Below are 13,119 nucleotides of genomic sequence, written 5' to 3' on the forward strand. Positions count from 1 at the left end.
CGCATTTTCAAAAATATAGAAACATGGTCCTTCACAAAATCCTGCGACCTTAAAATATTTGAGGTATTTCTAACTTTTGTGAAAGCTATTGTTGAATTAAAATGATATCTTTCTTTTTAAAGTATATGTTTTTACACAGAGCAGAAGATAAGCTTTGAAAGTGAATTTGGTACAACTCCATCATTTGTTTTAGAATTGGGTATTGGCTCCATTTAATTAGGTATTCCAAAACTCGATACCCTATGATTTTAAAGTCAATTGGGTATTCAAATATGGAGATACGAATTTTATGATTTTTTAACTGTTTCAAAAAGAAAATAGGGGCTACTTACTAAACAATTTACTAGAACCTTTCACAGCTGTTACGTTAATTAAAAAATGCACATGTCAGATCTATACAAGACTTCAAATAATAAAAGTTAAGTTGCTAATGATAACATGTCTGCATGCTGCCACTGGAAATCATTTATCCTTAGCTGCACCATTTAACAAATACAAGTATGTCATTTTATAGCAGTTTTTTTAAATACAAATATCTTAAGTGCAATTATGCTCTTAATGTGTTCATGATTCCGTGTTCATTTCCTTCAAATGCCTGATAGAGGATAAAAAAGATCAGTTAAGTGTCTACTTTTTAGCCCTTGGTTTATTTAGTTTACCTCTGAAATAAACAATCTGTATATGTCCAGAAACTTTCTAGTTTTAATATTTATACCCCCGCACAACAAAGTTGTAAGGGGGTAAACTGGAATCAGCTTGTCCGTCCGGCCGTCCGGGGTCCGTCACTTTTTTCTTGTCTTCCCAATAGCTTAAGATTTCTTTGACACACAGTCTTCATATTATGCATGGATGTTAGTCGTGATAAGTAGATGAACCCTATTGATTTTGACTAAGTCTGTAAACAGGAAGTGAATGTTCGAAAAACCTGAAATCGATTCCCGTGGTATTGGAATGCATGTTTATGCTGTATGCCAAATATCCAGACGCTGTGATAAGTAGTTGCTGAGAAAACTGTTACGAAAATTTCCTATCATAAACCATAAATGTCGAAAATTTAACTAAGTCGGTAAAAAGGAAATGGATAAGCAACATACCTGAAATCGAAGCCCACAGTATGGGACTACATGTTAATGCTGTATGCCAAATATCAAGAGGCTGTGAAGAGAAGTTTAGGAAAAAAATGTCGCAAAAATTTCCTACCATTGACCATAAATGTCGAAAATTTAACTAAGTCAGTAAACATGAAGTGGTTGAGAGATAGACCTTAAATTGTGACCCACTGAATGGGACCACATGTTGATGTTGTATACTAGGGATGTCATCTGGAGCCGAAACGGCCATCCGGATATCCCAATCAAACATCCGGATACATCCAGATGTTCAGATCGTTGATATATTCTTAGTTGGCTGATATGACGTAATCATTTTTTCGCGACCTTTTTCAAAGTGTTGTATTGCATTTTACTTCCCTTTTAATTAAATGTTACGTGTCAAAAAATTTTCGTAATTAATCTATATTTTTTCTATATAGAATTTGACTGTTATCGATAAATTTAGTGCATATGGTACTTACGATTTCAAATGAAATGAAAATGAAATTCATCGCCGATTGTCTCAATCAGTGCTATAATACACAATAACACTCACTCACATTTATGAAAACAAAATAACACCCGTAAATATAAATAATATATGAGCCGCGTCACGACAAAACCAACATAATAGGTTTGTGACCAGCATGGATCCAGACCAGCCGCGCAGTCTGATCAGGATTAATGCTGTTCGCGGTTTTGTATGCGAACAGCATGGATCCTGATCAGACTGCGCGGATGCGCAGCCTGGTCTGGATCCATGCTGGTCGCAAACCTATTATGATGGTTTTTTCATGACGCAGCTCATATGATGTTTCCATTGTTCAATAGCACGCATACAATTTACACACGATGCCGTTTGACAGGTGTGTAGCCGGCTTTTCAAAAGAATCTGCAAATCTTTGATGTTTACCAACATGAAGCCCTGGCTGTTTGATTTGAATCATCAAAGAAGTCGCCGAAATTTACATTAATTGCACACAATTTAAGTGTTCATAAATGAAAACAAAACTGGGAAAAAATTGTTTTAAAAAAATGCACATGTTAGATTTATACTAAAGGAGAAAGTTATTTTGCCGGATAATTATCATATCAATTTCAATAAAAGCTGTGATAATTAACATACTATTATTCGTAAGTGCATTTCTTGATTTGATTATTTTATTTCTGCAGATTTTTCATTTTCTCAAAATAAGGAGTCGACGGGTCGGTAAGCAGAAGTATATATAAAAATAAAAGCCTAATTAAATTTGGACATATAAATGTAATATCGTTGCCGATGAATAATCATCTTAAATCCTACAAAACTTAAATTTGTTTGGTGTTTAATATATACATGTATTAACATGTGTCATACCTGACTCGTAATTATTGATTTTTTGTGGGATGCAGAGATTATGATTTGTATTGTCAAACTAAGGTATACGTACAATATACAATATGGTGTCAACACCATGTCTATGTCGATTATCTCAAAGCATGTTTTTTTTATCACATTTTCTAAATATTCTGAAATATTTTTTACGAACACCGAATCGTGATCCGAACGATCGGATATCCGGACTCCAAATGACATCCCTACTGTATACCAATTATCAAGAGGCTATGATAAGTAATTTCTGAGAAAACTGTTGCTAAAATATTTTCCCCGCTCGCCTGGCCATACGCCCGCCCGCTGCCCGACCTTCTCCATTTTATAACCCGGGTTTGCACCTGTGCAAACTTGCCTAAAATATTGTCCAGCTTTCATGAGGTTAAACTGCTGGCATGATTTCAATGAAACAGGAGTGATCAATACCATCCATGACCTTAAGGTGATCTCTATTGATGTTGAGGTCACTTGGTCAAAGGTCAAGGTCACAGGGGCCTTGACTATAAAACGTTTGTCCGCCCAATACCTTAAGAATGCTTTGACCCACAGTCTTCATATATGGCATGGAGGTAAGTCATGATAACTAGGTGAGCCATATTGAGTTTGAAGTCATGGGGTCAAAGGTCAAGGTCACATGGACTTTTGACTTCAAAAAGTTTTTAAAAAAACATTTTGACCCAAAGTCTTCATATTTGGGATGGAGGTTGATCATGACTATAAGGTGATCCCTATTGATTTTGAGGTCACTGGGTCAAAGGTCAAGGTCAGAGGGGCCTTGACTATAAAAGTTTGTCTGTCTAATAATTTAAGATTCCTTTGACCCACAGTCTTCATATTTTTCATGGAGGTAACGTATAGTGACTTTAAGTTCACTGGGTCAAAAAGGTCACATGGACTTTTGACTTCAAAAAGTTTAAAAAAAAAAAAAAAACATTTCGACCCACAGTCTTCATATTTGGCATAGATATTAGTCATGATTAGTAAATGACCTTTTTTTTATTTTGAGGTCACTAAATCAAAAGACAATGTCACAGGGACTTTGACGTCAAAAAGTTTGTCTGCCCAATAACTTAAGTTTCCTTTGACCACAGTCTTCATATTTGGCATGAATGTTGATAATGACCATTAGGTGACCCCTATCGAGTTTGAAGTCACTGGGTAAAAGGTCAAGGTCACAGGGACATTGACTTAAAAAAAGCTATTCCCCTCAATTGCTTAAAAATGCCTCTTAGCAGTGTATTGGTTTTGACATTTTCACATTTGAAGCATGTAGAATACATAAATTTGCAATGCACTGGCTTAGTAACCTCGGATTGGCAGGGAGGTTTCCCTTGAGCAGCTCTAAATTTCCACTGTTGATTCTGACAAAGTGGTATGCGGGAGTATTCACGCCATAACAGTGGCAGTTCTAGTTATGAAATGTTTTGAGCACATTATAAGAACATTATGATTCCAACAATGTTTACCTTTTTCATTTAAAGAAAGATAGTATAGATTATTTTAAATATTTACCATTTTCTCTAATGATGGTTTTAAATTGTAAATGTATTTTATGTTTACAGAAATAGGTAAATTAATGCTTAATGGAAAAGTTAGTTTTTATGAAAAATAACTATTCCTGTATTTGTGAAAAATAACTGTGAGTGTAACTGTATTTTAAAGTTTTATACAGCTATGTAAAAGTCTAAATTTTATCAAGTGAGAATACTTTTATCGTGAATCATTTATTATACATATGGCATTTGTTCTTAACCAACAAATTCATTACACATTAATGCATTATGGCAAAGTTTATATGTTGTTCATCCGTTGTATAGAAATATAAAAATGATCTACTTCTGTTCCTACTATTTAGTGTTGTATTAAAACGGTGGCATAGCATTTTTCATGCATGCAATCTTTGTTTCCTTAAAGGCATGCTTTTGGATATAAAATTGATTTTCGAAATATTTGGGAAAAATCAAAATGTCAGCATTGGAAAAATTGGATGTTGTTTTTATGCCGCAACCAATTAGGGGTAGAGGAAGTCATGTAGAATTATTTTTTTTTAACTTGGAGTACTTGTTGACTGACAAATTTAAAATGCATTTCTATGGGCAGATACTCTGAAAGTTGCTTTAATAAACCATCCAGCTCTGAGAAATGCGGAGTGCGCTGTCTGCGGGCATGTTTTGATTTAGTTTGTAGTAGCTCTTTTGTTTGAAAATGGAATCTATTTTTTGAAATTTGAGTCAACTTACTTTTAACTTATTGCTACTCATTTATGTTTGCAAACATTTTTCAGTATCTGACCCTCCTGGTGGTTTCCAATCAACATAGGTTACCAGTCGAAACATCTCTATGAAATGGACTGAGCCTATCAACTCACACAGTGAAGAAATCTATGGATATGTTATTCAGCTGAAAAACCAAGACACTTTTGTGGAAAAAATAGTTTATAAATGTTTAACCCCAAGTTGCCGGGGAACTTTTGAGGTGAACATTATTCATGTTTAATTAGTGCTTTGGTTTCTTTCCAATTTGTAAATAATGTTTTTTTTAGACTTTTGTAACAGTATTCCTAGTAAAGGTCGTTTGCAAAAAAATATGTTAATGTTGAGATTGACCATGAGAAAATCATATTTATAATCGGATAGTTTCAATAAAAAATAGAATTGTCAAGTCACCTTATTTAAATTGAAAAGAAACAATTGTCTCAGGAAATCAATAAAATATTGTTTTATGACCAAAGAAAAAAAATCAAACACATACGCAAGAAATAAAAACAAAATCATTTTGACTTCTGTATAACTTATCTAACGTTAAAATAACTGTACATCAAAATTACAAAAATAGTTCAACTGAATGGGTATCTAGGACAGCTCTATCTTCTGCTAAGGCGTGTATTTATGTGTTTATTTTTTTTTTAAAAACTTACGTTTGATTTATCTTTCTCTGCATATCATCTCATGACGGAGATTAAGAAATATTTTTAAAACATTCTCAAAGTCAAAAGTTCATTGAGCGTACATGTTTAACTTAAATTGTTCTCTTGAATTTGAGGTAATGTCCTAGTTGTTGCGCACTGCACATCATCTCATTATATTTTATATATTATTTGTGCCAATTTATTTGAACATATATGGTCTTTTTAAAACTAATCAAAATAACTTGTTTTTTTCATTTCTGTTCATGCAAAGAAGAAATAATTGGTAGAATTGTAAATTTGCGTAAATTTCACCATTGCCTTCTTCTTCTGTTGTTATATCTATATCAACAGTATTGCTAGTTCCTAAATTGTTGACAGCTGCACCAATAATAGTATAAGTTGTATCTGGAAGAAATTCAAAAACTGGTATGACTTTGAACCAATGAGTTGAGGCTTGTTTACAGAAAACAACTTTGTTACATTACTGTCACACATATGCTCTAAAGTGGAAGGCTGCAAATAAAAGTTGTTTAATCTATTGATTAAGTCCATCTAATAATAATTCAGATCAAAAAATATTTTTTCAATATTAAACAATTTCTGACCAGCTTGTTTCTGTATAAAATAGGAAACCATAGTTACAACCTGATCTGATCTTAATCTAGGATACTTGAAAATTATGCTCTTAGGCTTGACCTACCTCTATCCATAACTCCCCCCCCCCCCCTCAAAAAAGTGCATTTTGATTTTCACACATCATTACAGCAACTAACGTGGATATAATAATTATTATTGTATGTGAAGGTACAGGTCAGAGAATAATAAAATGATAAACATTGCCTAAAATGTCAAATAACTAAATTCTGAGATCAAAAATTAGATTATAAATTAAAGTGATACTTATTGTTATTGTATAAAAGGCAGCACCTTTTTAAATAGTTTTTTAACTCATTCATAGCTGTTGCAACACATTTTATGCAAGTGCTAGATATAGTTACCAGTGTCTTTATCAAGTTATTTAGCAAAACAATTTTTTTCATGGTCAATCTCAATATTAACATATTTTTTTGCAAAAGACCTTTACTAGGAATACTATTACAAAAGTCTAAAAAAACATTATTTACAAATTGGAAAGAAACCTAAGCACTAAACAAACATGAATAAGGTTCACCTAAAAAGTTCCCCGGCAACTTGGGGTTAAAAATTTATAAATATTTCTTCCACACAAGTGCTGAATAACATATCCATAGATTTCTTCACTGTGTGAGTTGATAGGCTCAGTCCATTTAATAGAGATGTTTCGACTGGTGACCTCTGTTGATTGGAAACCATCAGGAGGGTCAGATACTGAAAATGTTTGCAAACATAAATGAGTAGCAATAAGTTAAAAGTAAATTGACTCAAATTTCAAAAAATAGATTCCATTTTCAAACAAAAAAGCTACTACAAACTAAAACAAAACGTGCCCGCAGACAGCACACTCAACATTTCTCAGAGCTGGATGGTTTATTAAAGCAACTTTCAGAGTATCTGCCCATAGAAATGCATTTCAAATTTGTCAGTCACAAGTACTCCAAGTAAAAATATAATTCTACATGACTCCCTCTACCGCTAATTGGTTGCGGCATAAAAACAACATCCAATTTTTCTAATGCTGACATTTTGATTTTTCCCAAATATTTCGAAAATCAAGTTTATATCCAAAAGCATGCCTTAAAGTCTAGCAGCCGGGCCTCTACGGTCTCAGGGTTAAACAACACAATAGGGTTCTTGCTAGATATTTATTCGGTTTAGTATATACAATCTAAATAACACAAAACAATAATGGGCCTGAAAAGAAAATAAGGCATCATAAATATATTACAACAATATCATTGTACTTATATTAATATCAAATAAATCAATTTAAATAAGAATCTACATGTACTTATTTAAATATGATTAATTACTCTTTTATACAAACATTATAAATATTACTTGTAAATCCATATCATCTCTCACTTAGTAAAATACATCTCATTATAATCTACTATTTACATACATGTACAATATGTATATAACTTACACAATAAATACAAAACATCATTATATACCTTGTGAGTGATACAAGTACCGTCTTCTATATTATTTATCAATATTCCTCCACAAACAATCGATCACTCTAACATCCAGTGTATGTGACTTGTGCTGTAAAGTTAAGGTTATATTCATGCAAGATGTTAAGAATAGGAGAAATAGTATTTTAGATCATCCATTACAAATTCTTACACAAAATCCAAAACAACTCACGAATCAGTCCAAGACATATAAAACCCATAATACACATAATAGAATTTAAACCATTTAATCTAGAGATAGATAACCAACTGTAAACCAAAAAGAATAAATACCTTAGTCCAATTCTCCTCCAAACACTTTAAATATAAAATAAACTATCAAAGAGAAAGCAAAATATCAACCTTCCTCTAACTCTAAAACTTTGAAACTACACACCAAACCTGGTCATGTGATCACAATATAAGAATACTCTCATCTGATTGGATGAAAACATACACCTGTCAACTCAGATTATAAATAGTTTAACATGTACAATATCTTGGAATGTGTGAGAAGTTCTCACTAGTATTAAAGACCAATGATGCCTGTAAACATTAAAGGCACATCATGACCAAAAATATAAATATTTTAAAAAATGATTAAATGTTAAAATATTAGCACTGCTACATTCTCCCCCTCTCCGGAAAATGATGTCACATCATTTTTCACAAAAAAATATAATGCTGTTCAATAAATAAAACATGTATAACAACAATGATAATACTTTAAATATAAATTCCGTCCAGAGATTATCCTTCTGAAATCAACATCTATAATTGTCTTCAAAACAATTAAATATGAAAAAAAAAATGTTTTAAATAATATAGTCTCTTTCCTCCCCTGATAATGAAATTGTGTCCTCACAATTCTAGGAACATGTAAATCATTCATCCCCTGCAAATTCTGAAAAGAAATGCAATTTACAAATGAAAAAATAAGCTTTTTGTTCTGAAAATAAGAAACAAATATTATTTTAATGTTTAAAATAATATATCAGTATGATTTTTAAGTTTTACTTAAAATTCATCATTCTTCACTCTTTCCTAAAGAATATATCCATTAATTCAATTTAAAATGTTCACATCTGTAGTATGCAGATATCTCAATATATTGCAATTCAATCATTTCATCACAGCTTCCCACAGTTTATTTGCTACTTCCGGGCTAACAGTATGTAAAATTCCAGATTGTAAAAGTTGATTTAATGCATATTTCTTCTCATCAAAGTTTATACAAGTAATTTGGTTCATATGGTAATCTTCTGCCCATTTCGGTTTTTTAGTTTGTCTTTCAGATCTTCTAGGAGGTGGCTTTGGTGGTTTTATTGTTTCAATAGACTGCTTATGTTCTACTTTCTTTATAGTCTGTTCTTCAGGTTGATGTTCTACAATCAAATCATCTGCTATTTCTAATGTTTCTCCATCTTCTTTATCATCAACACTTGCTAAGTTGTCTGTTTGACAGCCAATAGCTCCATCTTCAATATCTGTGTCTTCGTCTAAATTTGATTCTATTTCAATAGCAATGTCAACATCACTTTCATGTGTTTCTGCTGTTGCACTTATATCCTTCTCAGAAGTGTAAGCGTCCTTACTTTGATTTGTTGGTAAAACAAATTCGTCTTCTGATTCTTCTGACTCACTATTCTTTTCTGATCTACCAGTACTGGATTTTACGTAACTTTCTTTCTCAGGTTTCTGCAGTCTTTTCCTTGGTTTAGGAATAGGCTTAACCATTTTGTCTTCTGTTTTATCTTTGTCTCCTGAAGAACATGTTTCTGGTACACTACTTGGATCAAATTCACAGTTTGTGGTTTCAATAAGTAGCAACTTGTTTCTATGTAAAACCTTTGTTGTTCCATTTTCAGATCTTACTTCATATACTGGAATATTCAGATTTGGTTGAGCTGTTACAGTGTATGGCTTTTCTTCAAACTTATCGGCTATTTTATGACGACCTTCAAATGCGAGAATTTTTACAAGCACCTTGTCACCTACATTTATCTTTGAAGCTTTAGCTCTTCTGTCAAAATAATCTTTTTGTCTTTTCTGTGCTGATTTTGTAAACTGATTCACTATTTCTTTTGATGATTCAAGTCTTTTTTTAAGCTGCTCAACATATTCTGTTGTTGTTTGATTTGTTATTTCTTCTCTTGCAGTTTAAAAAACAGAGTCAATAGGTAATTTAGGAGTTCGTCCAAACATGAGTTGAAATGGTGAAAATTTTGTAGTTTCATGCTTTGTACAATTGTATGCATAGACAAGAGAAGGTAAATGTTTTTTCCAGTCTGGCTTTTTTTCCGGTTCTAATGTTCCTAACATATTGAGACGCGTTCTGTTATATCGCTCAGTAATTCCATTGCAGCTTGGGTGATAGGGTGTTGTTCTTGACTTTTCTATTCCAAAGAGTTCACAAAGTTCTTTTATTAAAGTGGATTCAAAATTTCCTCTTTGGTCTGAATGTATACGTGTAGGAATACCGTAGTGAACAATAAAGTTTTCGTAGAATGCTTCAGCTGTTGTTTTCGCTGTCTGATTTTTTGTAGGTATTGCAAGAGCTAATTTGGTGAAATGATCTGTTATCACGAGAATGTTTGCTATTCCTCCTTTGCATGGTTCAACTGTCAAAAAATCCATACAAACAAGTTCTAATGGATAAGTAGTTACAATGTTTACAAGTGGAACACGTATGTTGGTATCCGATTTTCTTCGAAGGCATCTGTCACAATTTTTTATCCATTTTTCACAATCAGCCGCCATACCAGGCCAAAAAAATCTGTCTCTTAATAAAGTCATTGTTCTATCTCTTCCAGGGTGTCCAATTTCATTGTGTAATCCTAACAAAGCAGTCTTTCTGTAAACTTCTGGCAAAACTAACTGTAGAATCTTTTCTTCATTGATATATATTTCTCTGTATAGCACACCTCGTATTATTTTGAAACTTGTGAAATTCTTCTTCATTATACTATCTTCTTTTGTAAAATATTTGATATGTGGAATTTTCTTGTCAATAGTAGCTGTAATCCATTTTCCAATATGCTTATCTTCTCTTTGATGCTTTCTAATTTCTCTTATTTCAATTTGAGCTAATGGTTTTCCTGGAGAATCTGTTGCTTCTATGATATTTATTGATGCTGCTGGCATTACTTCTATATAAGGTTCTTCTTGTATGCAACCACAAATAGCTTTCACAGTGTTATTTTCAAGTTTGATGTAATCACCTTCTTCATCCTTTGCCTTTTCATGGGGATAACGTGACATTGCGTCAGCATCAATGTTCTTGTGACCTGGTCTATAGATTATGTTGAAATCATATGCACCTAATGCAGAAGCCCATCTCTGACCTGTTGCGTCTAATTTAGCACTAGTCAATATATGTGTAAGCGGATTGTTGTCAGTGTAAACAGTAAAATGATTTCCTTGTAAATAGTCACTAAATTTATCTGTTATAGCCCACTTCAATGCCAAAAACTCAAGTTTGAATGCTGGATAGTTCTTTTCAGATTTTGTTAAACTTCTGCTTGCATAAGCTATGACTCTATTCTTATCTTCATGCTTCTGATATAATATTCCACCAAGCCCGAACCCACATGCGTCCGTATGTACTTCAAATGGTTTAGAAAAATCTGGATAAGCTAAGATGGGTGGTGAAGTTAAAATATCCTTCAAGTGATCAAATGTTTTCTGTTCTGTTTCTGTCCATTTCCATTCTTTTTGTTTAGATTTACCATTTTTCTTTGACGTTGGAGGAAGAAGTTCATTTAGTGGTCTAGTTATTTTTGAAAAATCTTTTACGAAACGTCTATAATATCCAGTGAAAGCTAAAAATGATCTGAGTGAATCTGCATTTGTCGGTACTGGCCAATTCTTTACTTTTTCTATCTTATCAGGATCAGTCTCAACTCAAAATTCACTTACAACATGTCCGAGAAATTTCACTTTCTTTTGAAGAAAATAACATTTAACTATAAAAATATTAATAACAGTAAAGCTAGAGATACGGTTTTGATTAATATTGGTCAAAGAGATATGGTTGATCCGTTTAGAGAGTTTTATCCAACTTTAAGACGATATACATGGCGTAAACGCACGCCTCTTCAGCAAGCAAGACTAGATTTCTTCTTAATAACTTCAACTTTGTTCCACTTTGTAGAACATGTTTCCATAACTACAAGCTACCAATCAGACCATTCCATTGTAATATTAAACTTAAAATTAGACGACTTTAAACATGGCAAAGGCTTGTGGAAACACAACAATTCATTATTAAAGGACATTAACTATTTAAATACTATAAACGAAAAAATTGACGAAATAAAAATACAATATGCATTACCAGTTTTATAATTTTAACAACATTACTGAAATTCCAGATAATGAAATTCAATTTACAATAAATGATCAATTGTTTTTTAGAAACTCTTTTAATGGAACTGCGAGGGAAATCTATATCATATAGTAGTTATGTAAAGAAGAAAACTAATTTAAACAAAGAAAATATCATTAAAGAAATAAATGATTTAGAAGCCGATTTAACTGAAGATAAAATGACGCACCTTCGGTACCTTCAAACAGAGCTTCATAACTTTAATGATTCGCAATTACAGGGCTATCTTATTCGTTCTAGAGTTAAGTGGATTCTTGAAGGTGAAAACCCTTCACAGTACTTTTGCAGCTTAGAGAAAAAAAATTACACTTCTAAAACTATTTATAAAATTCAAAAGGATGACGGAACAATTGTTAAAGAACAAACAGCAATTCTCGAAGAATTAGAAAAATATTATCAAAACCTATTTATGGCAAAAATACACAATGAAAATGACGATTCCTTTGAAAATTTTATTTCAAACATAGAAGCACCTGTTGTTAAGTCAAACAGAGTCAAATGCTTTAGAAGGTCAAATAAACTATCATGAAGCAACTTTAGTTTTACATAACATGAAAAATAATAAAAGTCCAGGATCTTCTGGTTTTCAGCGCAGATTTTTACAAAGTTTTTTGGGAAAAAGATAGGAGTTTTTGTCGTTAGAGCTATTAATAAACGCATATGAATCAGGCAAACTTTCCATAACTCAAACACAGGGAATAATTACATGTATTCCTAAAGACAATAAACCAAAAGAATTTTTAAAAAATTGGAGACCCATAACTCTTTTAAATACAGTTTATAAAATTGCTTCTGGAGTCATTGCAAATAGAATTAAAAAAACTTTAAACAAATTAATTAGCAAAGATCAAACCGGATTTATAAGGGTAGATATATTGGAGAAAATTCAAGACTTATATACGACATTATGCATTATACTGAAGAGAAAGATATCCCTGGTCTTCTTCTTTTAATTGATTTTTGAAAAAGCTTTTGATTCTTTGTCCTGGTCATTTGTTCAAAAAACATTGTCTTATTTTAATTTTGGAATTTCTATTAAACGATGGTTTAATATTTTTTATAAAGACGCACAGTCTGCTGTAAGTCAATGTGGATTTCTGTCAAATTTTGTAACTATATGTAGAGGCTGCAGACAAGGAGACCCGCTTTCTTGTTACATCTTTATTTTATGTGCTGAAATTCTCTCTCTTAAGATAAGAAACTGTAAAGAAATAAAAGGTATAAAGATAAATAATTTAGAACATAAATTATCTCAATTTGCGGAT

General features: G+C 32.1%; 2 protein-coding genes across 3 annotated transcripts in view; one reads left to right on the top strand and one right to left on the bottom strand.

Annotated features, from left to right (window-relative positions):
• LOC132729831 (titin-like) overlaps positions 1-13,119 on the top strand; it is a 67,991-nt gene that overhangs the window by 22,165 nt on the left and 32,707 nt on the right. The window lies entirely within an intron of this gene.
• LOC132729830 (uncharacterized) lies at positions 7,107-9,204 on the bottom strand. Of its 2 annotated transcripts, XM_060715659.1 has the most exons (3): positions 7,762-9,204; positions 7,465-7,558; positions 7,107-7,201 (listed from the first exon to the last, which is right to left on the bottom strand). In XM_060715659.1, the coding sequence occupies exon 1, from the start codon at positions 9,202-9,204 to the stop codon at positions 8,590-8,592; it is 615 nt and encodes a 204-aa protein (XP_060571642.1). In that variant the 3' UTR covers positions 7,107-7,201; positions 7,465-7,558; positions 7,762-8,589. The 2 variants fall into 2 exon arrangements, with proteins under 2 accessions (XP_060571642.1, XP_060571641.1); XM_060715658.1 differs by having other exon boundaries at positions 7,465-9,204.

This window comes from Ruditapes philippinarum, unplaced genomic scaffold (genome assembly GCF_026571515.1).
Source record: "Ruditapes philippinarum isolate M1 unplaced genomic scaffold, ASM2657151v2 ctg8823_1_1_1_1, whole genome shotgun sequence".
Lineage (NCBI taxonomy): Eukaryota > Metazoa > Mollusca > Bivalvia > Venerida > Veneridae > Ruditapes > Ruditapes philippinarum.